General features: G+C 43.9%; 1 protein-coding gene across 1 annotated transcript in view; it reads right to left on the bottom strand.

Moving 5' to 3' along the window:
• The window catches only part of ANKH (ANKH inorganic pyrophosphate transport regulator), a 162,235-nt gene that overhangs the window by 73,899 nt on the left and 68,236 nt on the right, over positions 1-20,100 (bottom strand). Inside the window, exons 2-4 of the mRNA XM_073678629.1 lie at positions 17,504-17,720; positions 13,139-13,257; positions 10,295-10,378 (exon numbers count right to left, since the gene is read on the bottom strand). Coding sequence (XP_073534730.1) covers positions 10,295-10,378; positions 13,139-13,257; positions 17,504-17,720 — 420 coding nt within the window. The remainder of the gene's footprint in view (positions 1-10,294; positions 10,379-13,138; positions 13,258-17,503; positions 17,721-20,100) is intronic.

The following is a 20,100-nucleotide window of genomic DNA, read 5'->3' as shown; positions in this document are numbered from 1 at the left end:
CAACTCACGGGTAAACAGAAAAGTCCTCCGGTTTGCAGCCGGGTTAACACAAGTCCATAAACAACGGTTGCCGTGGGCAACGGCCGTGCTGTGCCGCTCAGAGCCTGACGGGTGCAGAGCCTTCCCAGGCGTGGGTTCAGCTACTCACAGGCCTACCAAGCTTTCCTGCTACGCTTCTAGCAGGTCCCAACACTGAACAACACTAATCCTTAGTGCAGGGTTTTTAAAAGACCTGTGGCAAGAGCCACTGTAAAACCCGGGTTGGAGGGAGGAGGCCGCCCCACTGCCTCCTGTAGCCTCCTCCAAGAAATGAAGGCCCTGCCGGGTTTTACTAATCTGCCTTAGCCAGATAGCCTGACCAGGTCAATGCTCACCTTCATTCCTGCATTGCAGCCGCAGGGGAGTTTGTGACTACAATGTGCTCCAATGGTTTTAATAGGTCTCTGTACACATTCTGGGGGATATATAACGTCCCTCGTATATAATCCCGGTCACAGCCTCACATATCCCCCCGCCCCCCCTCTGTTCAAACCTGTGGGGTTGAACATCTGTCACCATACAGGGTGCCCGGGACAGGGCATCCGCGTTTGCCTGCGACTTCCCAGGGCGATGTTCTACAGAGAAATTGAAATTCTGCAGTGACAGGAATCACCTGGTGACTCGCGCATTCCTCTCCTTGGCGTTCCTCATCCATACCAAGGGTGAATGGTCTGTCACCAAGCGGAACTGACGCCTGAGTAAATAATAACATAGTGATACCAAGGCCCACTTAATAGCAAAACACTCCTTCTCTACCACGCTATAGTTTTTCTCTGCCGGGATAAGTTTTCTACTCAAGTAGGTGACCTGGTGCTGTTCGCCATTCACTTTTTGTGACAATACCGCCCCGAGGCCCTCCTCCGAGGCGCCTGTCTGTACAATGAAGATTTCCTTGAAGTTGAGGCTGATGAGGACCGGCTGTCCACACAGGGCCAACTTCATGGACTGAAAGGCTTCTTCTGCCTGAGGGTTCCACCAAACCATTACTGATTTTTTTCCTTTCAAGAAATCAGTCAGGGCCGCCGTTCTCCCAGCAAAATTAGGTATAAACCGGCAATAATACCCAAGCATGCCAAGGAACGCCCTCACCTGCTTTGTACTTGACAGTTTAGGCCAGTTTTTTATGGCCTCAACTTTATTGATTTGGGGCTTGATAACTCCTTGGCCAATCACATACCCCAAATATCGGGCTTCCTCCAGCCCTATCGCACATTTTTTGGGGTTTGCCGTTAACCAGGCGGCTCTGAGAGAATCCAGCACCGCTTGTACCTGAGATAGATGCGTATGCCAGTCGGTGCTAAAGATGATAATATGATCTAGATACGCAGAAGCGTACTCCTGATGGGGCTTCAGCCTCTGGAATGTAGCCGGAGCCACATGTAACCCAAAAGGTAAGACCACATAGTGATATAGACCCTCCGGAGTTATGAAAGCGGTCTTTTCCTTCGCCGATTCCGTGAGAGGTACCTGCCAGTAACCCTTGGTGAGATCGAGCGTGGTAAAGTACTGGGCCTGCCCCAGTCTCTCAATCAGCTCATCCACCCTGGGCATTGGATATAGGTCAAATTTCGACACTTCATTTAATTTCCGGAAATCGTTACAGAAGCGTAACGATCCGTCTGGTTTCGGAATCAGTACGATGGGGCTAGCCCACTCACTCTGTGATTCCTCAATGACGCCTAACTGTAGCATTTGATTTACCTCAGCCGTGATGGCTTGCCTCTGGCCTTCAGGTACCCGGTACGGTCTCATTCGCACCCTTACCCCAGGATCGGTGACAATGTCATGTTGGAGAACGGTAGTCCTATCCGGTAGCTCTGAGAACACATCGGTATTCTGCTGCACCAATGAGCGAGCCTCCCGTCGCTGCTGTTTAGTGAAAGCATTACTTATCCTGACCTCTCCCCTGGACGCATCCCTGGCTGAAGGTAGAGAACTCTCTGGCGATATGCCCGAAGTGACGTCTGTAACTAAACACTCTCGATCTTTCCAAGGTTTTAGCAGGTTTACATGGTAAAGCTGCTCAGGTTTCCTCCTTCTGGGCTGATACACCTGGTAATTTACCTCCCCCACCTTTTCTCAAACCTCATATGGCCCTTGCCACTTGGCCATGAGCTTACTCTTGGCTGTGGGTACCAGTACGAATACCCGATCGCCCTTGTTAAAAGACCTGACAGTGGCTCTTTTATTATATGTGCGCCTCTGGACTGCCTGGGCATCTAACAGATGTTCTTTCACGATGGGCATGACCGCCGCAATCCGGTCATGCATACTAGCCACGTGTTCAATTATACTCCTATGTGGAGTCGGCTCTTGTTCCCACGTCTCTTTGGCTACGTCCAACAGACCCCTGGGGTGTCTGCCGTACAATAACTCAAAGGGAGAGAACCCTGTGGAAGCCTGGGGTACCTTACGGACGGCGAACATCAAATAGGGTAGCAACATGTCCCAATCCCTTCCGTCCTTAGAAACCACTTTTTTTAACATAGACTTGAGGGTTTCATTGAACCGTTATACTAGCCCGTCAGTTTGAGGGTGGTACACCGAGGTGCGCAATTGTTTAATTTTTAGCATTTTGCACAGTTCCCTTGTCACCTTGGACATAAAAGGGGTCCCTTGATCCGTCAGGATCTCCTTAGGTAGTCCAAGACGACAGAACATGGCAAACAGCTCCCGTGCAATCAGTTTCGCCGAGGTGTGGCGTAGCGGCATAGCCTCCGGGTACCGGGTGGCATAGTCGACGACCACCAGTATATGTTGGTGGCCACGAGCGGATTTTACAATGGGCCCTACCAAGTCCATTGCAATCTGTTCAAAAGGTACCTCTATCACTGGCAGGGGTACCAATGGTCTACGGAAACTTGCGGTGGGTGTGGTCAGTTGACATTCGGGGCAGGATTCGCAGTACTTTTGGACCTCCGCGTAAATCCCCGGCCAAAAGAGCCGCTGCAAGATACGTTCTTGCGTCTTTTTAACCCCTAAGTGTCCACCCAGCAGGTGTGTGTGCCAAATCTAGAACCGCCCGACGGTACGACTGAGGTACCACTAACTGTTCCACAACATAGTCTCTGATCTTGTCTACCCTATAGAGCAACTCAGCGTTGACTACCATGCGTGGAAATACAGTATCTGCACCGGGTTGTTGAGCTACGCCATTTACTTCTAACACCCTTTCCCGCGGCCGAGTCAGGGTGGGATCCTGTAGCTGAGCTGTCCCAAACATGTCTTGGGACACTTCCAGCTCGGGGATTGATGGGGTCTCCTCGACCTCTCCTGCCAGCACCTCTAGGGGAGACCTATCGGGGTCACACTCTGTCCCTAGGTTGGACACCCCTACGGCAGGTATCTCCGACACTGGTTCGTCGGGTACAGCACCTGTAATAAATTTTACTGGGGGAGAGTGGATTTTGTTTTTCCACAGAGTCCACAACACCCCCATCACATGTTTTATGTCACCACATGGCGTAGACAAAACTAACTCCGTGGTTAGGTACTCTCGGAGGTCCCCATGGATACACACAACCCCAACTGTCCGTCCACTGGGGTTGTCTCCTGCCACCAGCGACCCATGCACCAAAGTCACTAGGTTTCCTGAGTCTAGGAGGGCCTCCGTGGGGTACCCATTAACCAGTACCTGGTGTTCACTGTCCGAGGGGTCGGCACTCGCAGTGCAGACGGTCTGGGCGTACACTGTAACCCGGCGATTATACCCACAGTCCAATGGCTCCGTAGTCAGGGGGCAGTTAGCAACCACATGTCCAGGCCCCTGACACCGCCAGCACCTAATGGTGGAGGTACTGTTAGGTCTTATGACCGTTTGGGAGGGAAACGGTCTCCTGCTACTCTCCCGGTTCATGGGTTGGCAGGGATCAGCGTGACAGGCGCGAGGGGGCAGAGTCCCGGATAAAGTCCTGGTCGAGGGTGCCTGGGTCCCCTTGTCCCCACCAACATTGGATAGCGGCCGGCAGAGTCCTCACCAGCCAGTCGACCACCACCCTCTCCACCATCTGGGCTGGAGTCAAAGACTCAGGCTGGAGCCACCTCTTTACCAGCTACAAAAGATCATAAGCCTGAGACCGGGTGGGTCGGGTCTCCACAAAGCCCCATGAAAACACGCGCTGAGCCCTCACATACGTATTGACCCCCAGCCGGGCAAGGATCTCACCTTTGAGCCTCTTGTAGTCCTGGGCGTCCTTCCGACTGAGGTTGAAATAGGCCTTCTGGGCATCGCTGACCAAAAACGGAGCCACCACTTCCACCCACTGGCCGGCTGGTAGGTTTTCCCGCTCTGCTGTGCGTTCGTAGACGGTCAGGAAGGCTTCCACGTCGTCCTCCGGTCCTATCTTCCTCAACGCTGAGCGAACCTTGTCCCGGGCCTCTCGACGTTCCGGAATCGGTGTTGTGGCCGTTTCCCGCAGGGCAGAAATCTGTTGCAGCAAAAAGTTCATTTGTTTTTTGCTGCTGCTGGTACAAGTAACTGCTGCTGCTGATTGTGCTGCGGCTCCCGCTCCTGCTGTTGCCGCTGACACTGCAGCTGCTGCTGATTGTACTGCTGCTCCTGCAGTTACCGTTGGAGACTCTGGTGCTGCTCCTGCTGTTGCCGCTGAGACTTCAGCTGCTGCTGCCGGGTAAGTACCAGCTGCTTTAACAGCGCCTCCATTTTGTCCACGGGGTGGGGCTGAAAGGTGGCAGACCGGATTGTAGTCATGCAGCTGCCGGTGGGGTATGCCTCAGTCACAATACAAGCTTTCTCCACCAAGTTGTAAGGCGGCAGTGTTCACACAGTGCAGTAACTGAGGCAGTGACCCAAGCAAGTCCAATATAAACTGCTTTATTCAGCAACTCACGGGTAAACAGAAAAGTCCTTCGGTTCGCAGCCGGGATAACATGAGTCCTTAAACAATGGTTGCCGTGGGCAACGGCTGCGCTGTGCCACTCAGAGCCTTACGGGTGCAGAGCCTTCCCAGGCGTGGGTTCAGCTACTCACAGGCCCGCCAAACTTTCCTGCTATACTTCTAGCAGGTCCCAACAATGAACAACACTAATTTTTAGTGCAGGGTTTTTAAAAGACCTATGGCAAGAGCCACTGGAAAACCCGGGTTGGAGGGAGGAGGCCGCCCCACTGCCTTCCTGTAGCCTCTTCCAAGAAATGAAGGTCCTGCCGGGTTTTACTAATCTGCCTTAGCCAGATAGCCTGACCAGGTCAATGCTCACCTTCATTCCTGCATTGCAGCCGCAGGTGAGTTTGTGACTGCAATGCACTCCAATGGATTTAATACGTCTCTGTACACATTCTGGGGGATATATAACATCCCTCGTATATGATCCCGGTCACTGCCTCACACTCTGCAGCATAGAAGAAGCGCCCGGGATCTGAGGCTGGCTGGATCCAGTAATCTGGCCATCTTCAGAGTAGCATAAATAGACTGTAAAGTATACAGCCTGCTTGTTTGCTTGCTCTTTGCCTAGGTAACCAGCTATACTAGGACTGTAGGGTGGCCAATAACCTCGGAAATGAGCTGTACATTATGAAATAACAAAATCCCTCCATTCCTGATAAGAGAGAGGATTTTTAATTAAGGGCAGATTGTAAAGTTGCATGTTTTTACTCATTTATGAATTTAAAGATAACCCCTTTAAGCCAGCTTAAAAAAAATCATTTCACCCGACGAATGAGCAATTTGCTGTTGGGTGATTGGAAGCATGTTTGCACTGCCTGGTTATTGGAAAACAAGCAATCCGATGAACATTCACTTCCAAATAACTGCGAAGTATAAATGCACTATAACTGGTAATTTAAGATTTCAGCACAGGAGTGAAAAAGAAGATCCAATATGCTGAAACTCCACCTAAAGTGGTCCATTGTTATTGAGAAAAACTGGTATTTTCAGAAAACTGTATTTCTGTTCTGTGAGTGGATACTTTCCCTTTAATGGCTCAATGAATCAGACCCAAACTGTGCAGAAAATATATAGCAGCTATATAGAGGCTGCAATCTGTAAAAACACTCAGTGTTCTTTTCAGAGGGGGAAGGAGCACAGCTGTAATTCCCGATATGGCATCTCTAGCCTGGAGAGATGTGAGAAATAGGAGCAGGAAATGTGCCAGTTGTTGGGCGCCTGGAACTGCAAAGTGTTCAAGAAAATATCAGTTTGTGGCTGTAAAAAGCTTCCACGATATGACAGCTCTGTATTTCTATCACCACCTCACCCAGGGATACATTTTACATTTCCAATAACATTTCTTTGCCAGAAAATGTCTACTAACACACCACATTACATATTTAGAGGCATTTGCTTCTTTACGTAAACCCGATTCTAAAGGGGCAGAAGCTCAACAATAAGGCATTGTGGCTCAAAAAAAATATCCACATACCCGGCCGGGTACAGTCATTGACACCCTAGGAATACTCAACAGTAAAGATGGTGATCGATATATAAAATAATAATCAATATTGTAATGTATCCTAATGTCACACGTAAGCTTCCATGAAAACAGGTTTTTTCCCTATGTGTGTAAAGCTAGAACAAAAATCATTTTGTGACCGTGCAGACCTGTCTTAAAGGGGGTAAACAAAGTGTAAAGTAATATAACAAGCGGTTTTCTTATTGTTTAGACACTTTCAAGAGCTCTGCTTTTTGACAGTAGAAGAGCCTAAAAACTATTTCAGACGTAATCATACTCTCAGCTGAGTTTGCTACAATAGTATCAAATTTTCTTAAAGTCAAATACATCAGCAACACAAATTTCTCTTCTGTTTAGTGAGCTTGCAACAATGTATCAGTGCGTTACACTATGTCTCTTCCTGCTTGACAGACAGCTCCTTTGCCTGAAGGTGCACACCAGAGGCTGTCAGTCAAGCAGGACTTGGCAGCACTGGTCAGAGAATAGAGCTGGAGTGACAGAGGCTTCAGATCTACAGCCTCATTTGCCAATTCACACACTGATTTCTCAGTAATGAAGGAACAGACCGGCCATATAAAGGTATTGCTTGACTTATCTTTGAAATGCACATATAGTTTGGGGGTGAAATTCAGTTGACAGATTCCCTTTATCTATTTGTAAAGTGTCAGTATTTTTTATTTTAGATTGAATCTAATGAGGGATGTTAATGTAAATGTCATGTCAATATAATCAGACCTTTAATCAAGAAATCAATAAAATCTTATCTTTTATGGCTGATGCACTTCTATTCATAGAGACTTTTCAAGGGATCTGATTCATTCACAAGTCATCCATGTAATTTTCCCTGCACATTTGTACTTTGGCCGGAGTAATAGTAGCACAATAAACGGTTTTGGACCTCCTGAGCACGCTATGAAATGTGTGGGAGAAGTTAGTACAAGGAATAATCTATCACTTACGGAGAAACTAGTTTTCATGTAGACACAATCATTAACCACATCAGACTTTCCAGTCATGGTCCAACAGTGCAGGAAAACTTAAATCCAGAAAATAGTTCCCATTGTCTACATGGCTAAAGTAAATATCTACCTTTCACATTATATCATAGTATATACTAAGGAGTAAAACAAATGTAAGTTCTATTCATATTCACCACTTAACGCCTCTTCTACAGAGTCCTGTTACTCAACTTCTATATATATATATATATATATATATATATATATATATATATATATATATATATATATATATATATATATATATATATATATATATATATAGAGCGAAAGAGGGAGAGTTGGCAAAGAAGACGTTGAGTAACAGGACTTGGTAGAAGAGGCCTTAAGTGGTGAATATGAACAGACCTTACATTTGTTTCACTCTCACACAGAACTACTTTACTAGGATCATGCACTAGTTCTAACCCAAGGTACTTGAAACATGCATGCCGCCTGTGATCAAGACAAAGCACTGTATATCATACAGTATATGTCGGATCTGCATTTTGATCCACCCTTCTGGGGACGAATACTGAAACTATCTTGAAAAATTAGAGTATGTATAACCAGCATCATATCTAACTTATCTTATTGCCTGTACTGCAAGCATCTTCTTTTGGAGACAAAAAAAGCAGAGAGCCAGATTCTACTACTGCTTTTGAGTGTTAACCTGAACCTAGTGTTGGATTCACAGTTACACTGCTCATACTGAGGTACAATGTCCTCCTCTGTACCGCTGGTTCTGAATGTGTCCTAAAAAGACAGGTGAGTAGGATCTATCTTCCCATTCTGGATCCAAATTCAAAGATATCAAACAATTAGATGTGGAGCATATTAAGGTCAAAACTGCTAATGTTTGCAAGATATAAGTCATATAATTCTCTGACATACTATTATTCCTCATCTATACACATACAAGATTTAGAAGTCTCTGTCAGTTACTCTTTGTGCTACTATGGCATAAGGAATTTATACAATAGAACATTCCTGCCTGCAATATGACATCTGAGATTACCTCAATAAAGAATTCTCATCTGTACTATAACATACGATATCAACTTACTAAAGTATAGTCAACTGTGCAATGATATATTAAAAAAGCTTAAAATAACAATTACTCATGGCCAAAAGTGTTGGCATCCTTTAAATTGTTCCAGAAAATGAAGAATTTCTCCCAGAAAACTATTTCAATTACACATGTTTTGTTATGCACATGTTTATTTCCTTTGTGTGTATTGGAACAACACAAAAAAAAAATGGCAAATTGGACATAATTTCACACTAAATCCCAAAAATAGGCCAGACAAAATTGTTGGCACCTTTCCAAAAATGTGGGTAAACAACTTTGTTTCAGGCATGTGATGCTCGTTCAAACTCACCTGTGGTAAGCAACAAGTGGCAAGTATGAAAATCACATTTGAAACAAGATTAAAAAAAAGGGGAGAAGTTGACTCACTATATGCATTGTGTGTCTAGGTGCCACTCTAAGCATGGAGAATAGTAGAAGAAGAAAACTGTCTGAGGATTTGAGAACCAACATTGTTGAAAAATATCAACAATCTCAAGGTTCCAAGTCCATCTCCAGAGATCTTGATGTCCCTTTGTCCACGGTGCGCAATATAATCAAGACATTTACAACCCATGGAACTGTAGCTAAGCTCCCTGGACGTGGACGGCAGAGAAAAATTGATGAAAGGTTGCAACGCAGGATAGTCCAGATGGTGGATAAGCAGCCCCAATCAAGTCCCAAAGAAATTCAAGCTGTCCTGTAGGCACAGGGTGCATCAGTGTCAGTGTGAACTATCCGTCAACATTTGAATGAACTAAAACGCTATGACAGGAGACCCAGGATGACCCCACAGCTGATAGACACAAAAAAACCTAGAATGCAGCTTGCCAAAATGTACGTGAGTAAGCCAAAATCCTTCTGGGAAAACGTCTTGTGGACATATGAGACTAAGATAGTGCTTTTTGGTAAAGCACATCATTCTACTGTTTACTGAAAACGGAATGAGACCTACAATGAAAATAACAGTACCTACAGTCAAATATGGTGGAGGTTCAAAGATGTTTTGGAGTTGTTTTGCTGCCTCTGGCAGTAGGTGCCTTGACTGTGTACAAGGCATCATGAAATCTAAAGATTACCAAGGATTTTAGGTCGCAATGTAATGCCCAGTGTCAGAAAGATGCTTAGGTCATGGGTCTTCCAAAAAGACAATGACCCCAAACATACCTCAAGAAGCACCCAGAAATGGATGGAAACATAGTGCTGGAGAGTTCTTGTGGCCAGAAATGAGTCCAGATCTAAATTCCATTGAACACCTGAGGTGAGATCTTAAAATTGCTGTTGGGAGAAGGCACACTTCAAATATGAGAGACCTGGAGCAGTTTGCAAAAGAAGAGTTGTCCAAAATGCCAGTTGAGAGGTGTAAGAAGCTTGTTGATGGTTATAAGAAGTGATTGATTGCAGTTATTTATTCCAAAGGGTGTGCAACCAAATATTAAGTTGAGGGTGCCAACAATTTTGTCCGGCCCATTTTTGGGGCTTAGTGTGAACTTATATACAATTTGCCTTTTTTACTCGTTTTTTTTTGTGTCGTTCCAATACACACGAAGGAAATAAATATATATATAACAAAACGTGTAATTGCAATAATTTTCTGGGAGAAATACTTCATTTTCTGGAACAAGTTCAAGGGTGCCAACACTTGCGGACATGAATGTATTTGTTCTCTACTGTCAAAGAAAATACTACATGTGTTCACCTGTGCTACGACAGACATGAACTCAAAAGTATATGTCTATCTCGGGCTATAACATCACAGATGAGCTCAATGTAAGATACAGACCTGTGCGATGACATCAGAGATGGAGGCACATCCAACTAGAAAGCTATATTTGTGCTTCAGTAAAATGCCAGCATGCGTCCAGGCCTTCAAGAAAAAAAACATCAGGACAGTTAAACATTGTGATTTTATGAAAGAAAATTCACATCTATTCACTACCTATTGGCATGTTCATTTGTATTGTCATCCGTGTTTTTTATGTACATGTGCCATCCGTATATCTGTTTTGTATACGCACATAGTGTCCAGTTTTTACATGAATAATTTCATAAATAATAGGCAAATACAGTTCCTGATGTTAACAAATGTAATAGATTCATGAAAAACACATGACATACGGATGGTAATCAATTTGTGATCCATTGTTTGCTCACGCATTGACTTGAAATAGGCAAGACTGATACAAAATACATATCAAAATAGTGCATGCTGTCATTTATACATGCAGATCATGGGTCCGTGTGTAAAAACGTTCATGTGAAATACCACATAGCCTTGCACGGGTCAGTGTGCTGTCGGAATTCTACCCATTTTGCAAACACGCAGCACATGGACGTTTAATACGCTTGTCTGAATGAGCCCTTAAAGGGGTGTTCCCATCTCCAAGATCCTATGCCAATATGCAGGTCCTGCAATGCCTGCACATGAGGAAAGAGACATAGCGAATCAGAAAAACTATACTACATTTCTAATCGGAGATATTTGATAATATTATTATTATTACGCCTACTACATATTGGGATAGGAACTTGGAGGTGGGAATACCCCTTTAAACAAAAACAAAGTAATGAAAGTTTTCAATCATGCAGCGCCTAACACTGTATAATAAGGCTGTGTTCTGACACACAGGATTACTGGAGTGATTGGACTGTAGTTGACAACCACATCATCATACACCTGATCCACCACTGAGGACTCTCAAATCTAAATATTTTTCTATCTACTGGCTAACATGGTACAAAGATATACACTGCGCAAAAAAAATAAAGGGAACACTTAAACAACAGAATATAACTCCAAGTGAATCAAACTTCTGTGAAATCAAACTGTCCACTTAGGAAGCAACACTGATTGATAATCAATTTCACATGCGGTTGTGCAAATGGAATAGACAATAGATGGAAATTATTGGCAATTATCAAGACATACTCAATAAAGGAGTGGTTCTGCAGGTGGGGACCACAGACCACATCTCAGTACCAATGCTTTCTGGCTGATGTTTTGGTCACTTTTGAATGTTGGTTATGCTTTCACACTTGTGGTAGCATGAGACAGACTCTTCAACCCACAGAAGTTGCTCAGGTAGTGCAGCTCATCCAGGATGGCACATCAATGCCAGCTGTGACAAGAAGGTTTGCTGTGTCTGTCAGCGTAGTGTCCAGAGGCTGGAGGAGCTACCAGGAGACAGGCCAGTACACCAGGAGACGTGGAGGGGGACGTAGGAGGGCAACAACCCAGCAGCAGGACCGCTACCTCCACCTTTGTGCAAGGAAGAACAGGAGGAGCACTGCCAGAGGCCGGCAAAATGACCTCCAGCAGGCCACAAATGTGCATGTGTCTGCACAAACGGTTAGAAACCGACTCCATGATGGTGGTATGAGGGCCCGACGTCCACAGATGGGGGTTGTGCTTACAGCCCAACACCGTGCACGACGCTTGGCATTTTCCACAGAACACCGGGATTGGCAAAATTCCCACTGGTGCCCTGTGCTTTTTCACAGATGAAAGCAGGTTCACACTGAGCACATGTGACAGACATGACAGAGTCTGGAGACACTGTGGAGAGCGATCTGATGCCTGCAACATCCTTCAGCATGACCGGTTTGGCAGTGGGTCAGTAATGGTGTGGGGTGGCATTTCTTTGGAGGGCCGCACAGCCCTCCATGTGCTCGCCAGAGGTAGCCTGACTGCCATTAGATACCGAGATGAGATCCTCAGACCCCTTGTGAGACCATATGCTGGTGCGGGTGGCCCTGGGTTCCTCCTAATGCAGGACAATGCCAGACCTCATGTGGATGGAGTGTGTCAGCAGTTCCTGCAAGATGAAGGCATTGAAGCTATGGACTGGCCCGCCCGTTCCCCAGACCTGAATCCGATTGAGCACATCTGGGACATCATGTCTCGCTCCATCCACCAACGTCACGTTGCACCACAGACTGTCCAGGAGTTGGCGGATGCTTTAGTCCAGGTCTGGGAGGAGATCCCACAGGAGACCATCCGCAACCTCATCAGGAGCATGTCCAGGCGTTGTAGGGAGGTCATACAGGCACGTGGAGGCCACACACAATACTGAGCCTCATTTTGACTTGTTTTAAGGACGTTACATCAAAGTTGGATCAGCCTGTAGTGTGTTTTTCCACTTTAATTTTGGGGGTGACTCCAAATCCTGGCCTCCATTGGTTAATAAATTTGATTTCCATTGATGATTTTTGTGTGATTTTGTTGTCAGCACATTCAACTTTGCACAGAACAAAGTATTCAATGAGAATATTTCATTCATTCAGATCTAGGATGTGGTATTTGAGTGTTCCCTTTATTTTTTTGAGCAGTGTATAATTTTCCCATACACATTGTCAAACTCAAAAAATCTCTAAAATCTATTCAAACCCAATATGTATGCATAGCATGTTTTAGTTGGCACATGACACCTAAAACATGAGCCAAATTCATAAACAGGTGCGCGACTCCTAATAAATTTTGAGCATCTTACTCCAGCAAGATTTTCATCAATATCTGCTAAGAATATGCCAGTCTTGATGAATCGGGGGCTAAGTGTTAAACACAGTGTTGGTAATCCCAAGAACAAGATGATAAGAAAATGTAGAAATCTAATACAACATTGCTCACCATGGCGTCCATAAAGGGGAAAGCTGCCAGGTACAGGAAGGCCTTCCGTGTTTTACCCCCCACAGACTCGTCCACATGGTGAAGCTTGTTAATGATGTAATATCCCAGGTCACTATATGCTGTGATGGAATAGAAAAAAACATGTGCAGTATCTATCTAGAAGAATTAGGTGACTACTGGACACAAAAAACAGAATACAGCTACTAGACAGGTCGCAGGAAGGAGATTTGGGAATTTGATCACACTATCTTGTAGGAAAGGTTCAGTATCTTATAAGGTTATTCTCTTGATAGGTCTTTAGAAGCGCACTGCTCCACTGGTAAGCGGCTTCCTGTGTGCTTAGGGTGCGGTGCGCTCCATATGACAGTACAGACAAGCACCATGACTGCGCCACTGGCCCAAACTGTGCGCTCTCTGATGCCGCGAGCACATGCTACATACGGGTGCGGTGCGCTCCATATGACAGTACAGACCAGCACCATGACTGCGCCACTGGCCCAAACTGTGCGCTCTCTGATGCCGCGAGCACATGCTACATACGGGTGCGGTGCGCTCCATATGACAGTACAGACCAGCACCATGACTGCGCCACTGGCCCAAACTGTGCGCTTTCTGATGCCGCAAGCACATGCTACACACCCAGCTTATGAGCAGCACTATCAGGCACTGATATACTGCAGAGGTGGCCAGTAACCTAGGTGACAAGCAGTATACAACAAAATTAAAAGATTTTTAATAAAAGGTAAATTGCTTGTTTTTATAAGCACTTTGCATATGTACCCATTTATAATGACGAGATAACCTTTTTAAGAAAATTAGTGAGGGATTCTTAAAGAAGTTTTCTGAGCTCTAGACAATTCCTGAATGTGGGCAATGCGGACACTGACGATTCCCAGTGCAAGTGGGGGGTGACGTGTCAAATAGAGTCTAAACCACTTCTCTCAATACAACAATGAGAGAAGTGATTTAGGCTCAGCAAGTCTCTCAGAATATGGTGACACAAACAACATTTTCATTTATTTCTTCATTATTATTTTTTTTCACCAATAAAATAATAAAAAAGAAAAATGGAAAAATTGGAATTGTCATACTGATCTGGAAAATCATGCTGCCAGGTCATTTTTAAATCATATAATGAACCCCATAAACCCCCTTCCCATCCTCTAAAACAAGTTGAATTTTTATTGGGTTCTCTCGTCACAATTTCACTGCATTTGGAATTTTCCCATCTTCCATTACATTGTACGGTAAATTTATTGGCACCATTCAAAATTAAAACTTGTACTGCAAAAAAACAAGCCCAAAAAAAAAGTTATGGCTCTTGGAACAAGGGGAAAAAAATAAATGAAAGCGGAAAACTGAAAAATTGTCTGGTCATTAAATGGTTGTAGGTGAATCCAGCTTAACCCCTTAATGACCCGAGAACTTTTTACATTTTTGAGCTTTCGTTTTTACCTCCTTTTGCTCCAAGAGCCACAACTTTTCCTTTTTTTCCCTTCTACATAGACATACGAGGGCTTTTTTTCTTGTGGGACAAGTTCTAGTTTTGAATTACACCATTCGTTTCATCAAAATATACTAAAACAACGGGTAAAAAATTCCAAATGTGGCCAAATTGTGAGGAAAAAAAAATGTTGCCATTTTATTTTGGGTTTTGTTTTTACAGCATTTATTTTGCTATAAAAATGGCATGGGAATATGATTCTTCAGGACAATGTGATTACAGTGATACCAAACTCTCACAGCTTTTGCTTATTATTAAAATGGTAAAAAAAAAAATTCAGCAATTTGTAAAACAAAATAAATAAATACATAAATGTGTTTGTCTTGCCATTTTTGAGGCCCGTAAGTTTTTTTTTACATTTTTTCTTTTAATATTGTTGGATGATGGCTTGTTTATTCTGCACTGAGATGGCAACGTTTTATTGATACCATTTTGGGATACACTGGCACTAAATGCCACTGTCAGAGATTGACAGAAGCATGTAAGTGGTTAAACTACAGCGATCGGAGCACAGTCTGGTCACTGTAGTTAGAGGCAGATGTCGACTATCTAGCACAGCCAGCATCTGCCTTAGTATGAAACAGGCCCAGCAAATGAGTGTGCGTCATACTTTCCTTAGCAGCCTACAATGAAAGTGTACGTCATTTAGGGTTTAAGAGGAACTTTCACAGGATTTGTTTTATTTAAACTGAGCACCTTCTCTAATTGGTGCTGACCATTGATTCTGGAACATTTTTTATTATTTTTGTGCCCCTCTATTCCAAAGTTATGCCTCCCAGTGATAGATATTCACATTTTTTCTTCAACCAACTAGACGTATGCCACAGAACTTTTTTTGTGTGCATTTGCTTTTTCTTCTCTGACTCTGGTCAATCAAAAACAGCCGTGTCATAGAGGGGAAAAGAGGATAAAAGGTGTTGGATTTGGTAGCTCTTGAATAAGCTACTACCTACTGTATCAGTCTTAAAGGGGTTGTCCACTAATCACAGAACACCTTCTCAATTGCTACATTCCCCCTTACAAAATAAAAAATAAAAAAACAGCCTATACTCTGCTCAGGTGACGTTCCAGCCACGTCGGCTCCTGGTCTCCCATGATGACAATCAGCAGCCAATTCACTCCCACTTCCTTTGGACACAACGGACACCCGGAAGTAGTAAGAGCTGCTGCTCCCTCCGACTTTCTCCAAACGTCACTTATGTCCGAAGGAAGTGAGAGTGAAGTGGCTGCTGATTGGCTTCAGGACTTGCGAGATATGACGTCACGGAAGCTCTGTGAGACCAGGCTGCGACGGCGCTCCGGCTGGAGGGGAGTATAAGCTTTTATTATTTTATAAGGGGGAATATAGCAATTGAGAAGGGGTTGTCTGAGTAGTAGACAACCCCTTTAATTGCATTTTGATTGCATTTAATACAATAGTACAAAGACTGTGCACGAGGAGGTTTCTGGAATCAGAAAAAAAAAAGGAAGGATTGCAGACGATGATGTCTGTAAAATGCCGTTGAATTATATGTGCTATAAAAGATAGTAAAAGAAAAAAAGAAAATAGTACTCGCCCTATAATCTCTTTCTCATAGCCTTCATTGAGGGATACAAAAATCTTGGGTAATATGCGACCACAGGGAAGCTGACACAAAGAGTACATCTTAGAAAAAAAGTCCACTCCTCCTCAGCAGCCTAAATATGGACATCCGACACCCACCTATTCAGTTAGTGCAAAAGCAGTGGGAGGAGCAAAACCAAGACCACCCAAACAAGGGAAGGTGCTGTGTCCCCCAAAGAAGTCTACGAAAAAGAGATTTTATGGTGGGTACCAAGAATCCTCTTTTCTTGGAAGCTTTATTGGGGGACACAGAAACCATGGGATGTCCTAAAGCAGTCACTAAGAAAACTAATAACAGCACTGCAGAGGGAATAGCAATCCCCCAGATTACTACTCCATCAACTGACGCTTGCAGTACTCTTCTGCTAACACTTGCATCAATCGATTGAAGGCTGAGCTACACTGAATAGCTGGATGCAGATGGCCAGGTCTAGGCTGTTGGGGAGGAGCTGACTTTTTTTTTTCTAAGATGTATTCTTAGAGTCAGCCTCTAGGTGGCAGCATATTACCCATTGTTTCTGTGTCCCCCAATGAAGCACCCAAGAAAAATAATTTGGGGAGGCGAAATGTAGAGCCTCTTGTGTTTTGTCAGTTTTAAATTGTTTTTAGTTGTTAATTGTATTAAAAAACATAGGAACAAAGAAAAAAACTATTGCACTCACCCTGTGGAATATCTCTTTAGCCGGGGGGTGAGTGGCACAGTTTTTTCTTTGTTCCTATTTGGGATATTGCCTGTCTCCTGTTGAGCAGCACATGTGGCTGCTATGTTATAACTGACTCAGGGCTTAGACAATGATATTTCGCTCCATATGTTACTCCATTAATTTGATTGCAATTACTAGTAGTGCCGACCTATCCTCTTTCCATTTGTTAATTGTATCAGGTCGCCCTTAATGAAGCATTTTCTATTTAATAGTGAACGTGCGGCAATTTGTGTGTGTAACTTTTTTTTTTTGGACAGAGGAGAAAAAGCAAATGGCCAGAGAATGAGATGCCGGCAGCCTGGCCCAGCGCGTTCTCCTGAGCCCAGAGAGGTCTCTTCTTGCTTCTGGAGAGCGGGAGACATTTGTATATTGGGTGCCCTATATTACCATGTGGTATAACTTTGGAATAGAGTGGTACAGAAAAAAAAGAAAACTATTCCAAAATCACTGTTACATAATCTAGTGACAAGTCCTCTTTAAAACAGGAATCACATGACATTAACGTGTAGTCTTTTTCTATATCTGAAATAAGCAAATAAATCTAGTGTACGTACCTATGAGGGTATGGAAGACAGCGGCCACAATGCCGGCCACCACCATACATAGTACAGCCTTTGTTCGGTCCCTCTTGCTGTTCACAAATACAAGCCCGACATTCTTGAAGTCACTCATAGGACCGGTAAAGAACTTCATTAAGGAATATGCCAGGCCATAGCTGGCAAGCATCTCAATTGCATCTTCTTTAACGGCTGCTATACCCCGATTTAAAGCCTGTGAAAAGAGCAAAGCAAACATTAGAAGCAAACTATATACAGCACTTGAATTACAAAATCCAAAAGAAAAAAAGGTTCAATGTATATCACAGGTAGGATCCTGCAGTGTCCCATATAAGCAAGATGCAAGGAGCCGGTCGGCCAACATGTAGCCGGAGACCAGGGCGGTATCCCTGAACAAGGTGAACGTCCAAAAAGCTCCAATCACATGCAAAACCAAGAAAAAATAAAAATGTGCAACGACTAAAGTAAATGTATAAAAAATTATCAAAAATCTTTATTAAATAATCACTAAAAGAGAATAAATATCCAACATAACAAACATAGACCAATGAGGAAAAAATACCCCAGAGAATAAAGTAATACAAAATGCCCCCTGAGCAAAAGAATGCATATACCTTCATGCCTGTCACAGATTAAAGAGGTAGCAGATAATGGATTGTTCCAAAAATGAAGTGACATTTATACCGTAAGGTACAGTCAGGAAATAAACATGTAACCATTTCACATACAGGAAGAGTAAAAGATATAAATTGAGGTGCCAACAATATTCAAGTCCCATACAATAACAATGTAAAGAACAATGTAATAGTAGGGACATGTTGAGGCTGACCCTTCAAACACCCGATGCGTTTTTCAACAATGCTTCGTCAGGGGTCAGCCATATACAGTGCCTACAAGTAGTATTCAACCCCCTGCAGATTTAGCTGGTTTGATAAGATGCAAATAAGTTAGAGCCTTCAAACTGCAAACGAGAGTAGGTTTTATGAACAGAAGCATAAATCTTACAAACCAAAAAGTTATGTTGCTCAGTTGAATTTTATTAAATTTTAAACATAAAAGTGTGGGTCAATTATTATACAACCCCTATGTTTAATATTTTGTGGAATAACCCTTGTTTGCCATTACAGCTAATAATCGTCTTTTATAAGACCTGATCAGGCCGGCACAGGTCTGTGGAGTTATCTTGGCCCACTCCTCCATGCAGATCTTCTCCAAGTTATCTAGGTTCTTTGGGTGTCTCATGTGGACTTTATTCTTGAGCTCCTTCCACAAGTTTTCAATTGGGTTAAGGTCAGGAGACTGACTAGGCCACTCCAACACCTTGACTTTTTCCCTATTGAACCAGGCCTTGGTTTTCTTGGCTGTGTGCTTTGGGTCGTTGTCTTGTTGGAAGATGAAATTACGACCCATCTTAAGATCCTTGATGGAGGAGCAGAGGTTCTTGGCCAAAATCTCCAGGTAGGCCGTGCTATCCATCTTCCCATGGATGCGGACCAGATGGCCAGGCCCCTTGGCAGAGAAACAGCCCCACAGCATGATGCTGCCACCACCATGCTTGACTGTAGGGATGGTATTCTTGGGGTCGTATGCAGTGCCATCCAGTCTCCAAACGTCACGTGTGTGGTTGGCACCAAAGATCTCGATCTTGGTCTCATCAGACCATAGAACCTTGAACCAGTCTGTCTCAGAATCCTCCAAACGATCATGAGCAAACTGTAGACGAGCCTTGACATGACGCTTTGAAAGTAAAGGTACCTTACGGGCTCGTCTGGAACGGAGACCATTGCGGTGGAGTACGTTACTTATGGTATTGACTGAAACCAATGTCCCCACTGCCATGAGATCTTCCCGGAGCTCCTTCCTTGTTGTCCTTGGGTTAGCCTTGACTCTTCGGACAAGCCTGGCCTCGGCACGGGAGGACACTTTCAAAGGCTGTCCTGGCCGTGGAAGACTAACAGTAGTTCCATAAGCCTTCCACTTACGGATGATGCTCCCAACAGTGGAGACAGGTAGGCCCAACTCCTTGGAAAGGGTTTTGTACCCCTTGCCAGCCTTGTGACCCTCCACGATCTTGTCTCTGATGGCCTTGGAATGCTCCTTTGTCTTTCCCATGTTGACCATGTCTGAGTGCTGTTCACAAGTTTGGGGAGGGTCTTAAATAGTCAGAAAAGGCTGGCAAAAGAGATCTTTAATCCACACATGTGAAGCTCATTATTCTTGGTGCCTGAACTACTTCTTAATACTTTAGGGGGACCAAACAGAATTCTTGTGGTTTGAGGGGTTGAATAATAAATGACACTCTGAATTAACTTTTTACGTTTTAAAAAAACAAAACAAAAAAAAACAAAAAGAAAATTTGCTGCAGTGCATTTCCCACTTCCAGGCTGATCTACAGTACAAATGTCACAATGCCAAGTTAATTCCGCATGTGTCAACCAGCTAAATCTGCAGGGGGTTGAATACTACTTGTAGGCACTGTATGTGACATTTCATCACTCCTACGGCAAGTCTGACCTGTCTTTACCTAACAGCTAACTGCTGATATTTTGGATTGGCAAATATTAATAAAAGAGGTAATGTATGTGACAAGGGTT

The sequence above is a fragment of the Phyllobates terribilis genome, unplaced genomic scaffold (assembly GCF_046119375.1).
Source record: "Phyllobates terribilis strain yellow unplaced genomic scaffold, ASM4611937v1 Scaffold_4__5_contigs__length_816908805, whole genome shotgun sequence".
NCBI lineage: Eukaryota > Metazoa > Chordata > Amphibia > Anura > Dendrobatidae > Phyllobates > Phyllobates terribilis.
This window is presented reverse-complemented; position numbering and strand designations above follow the sequence as displayed.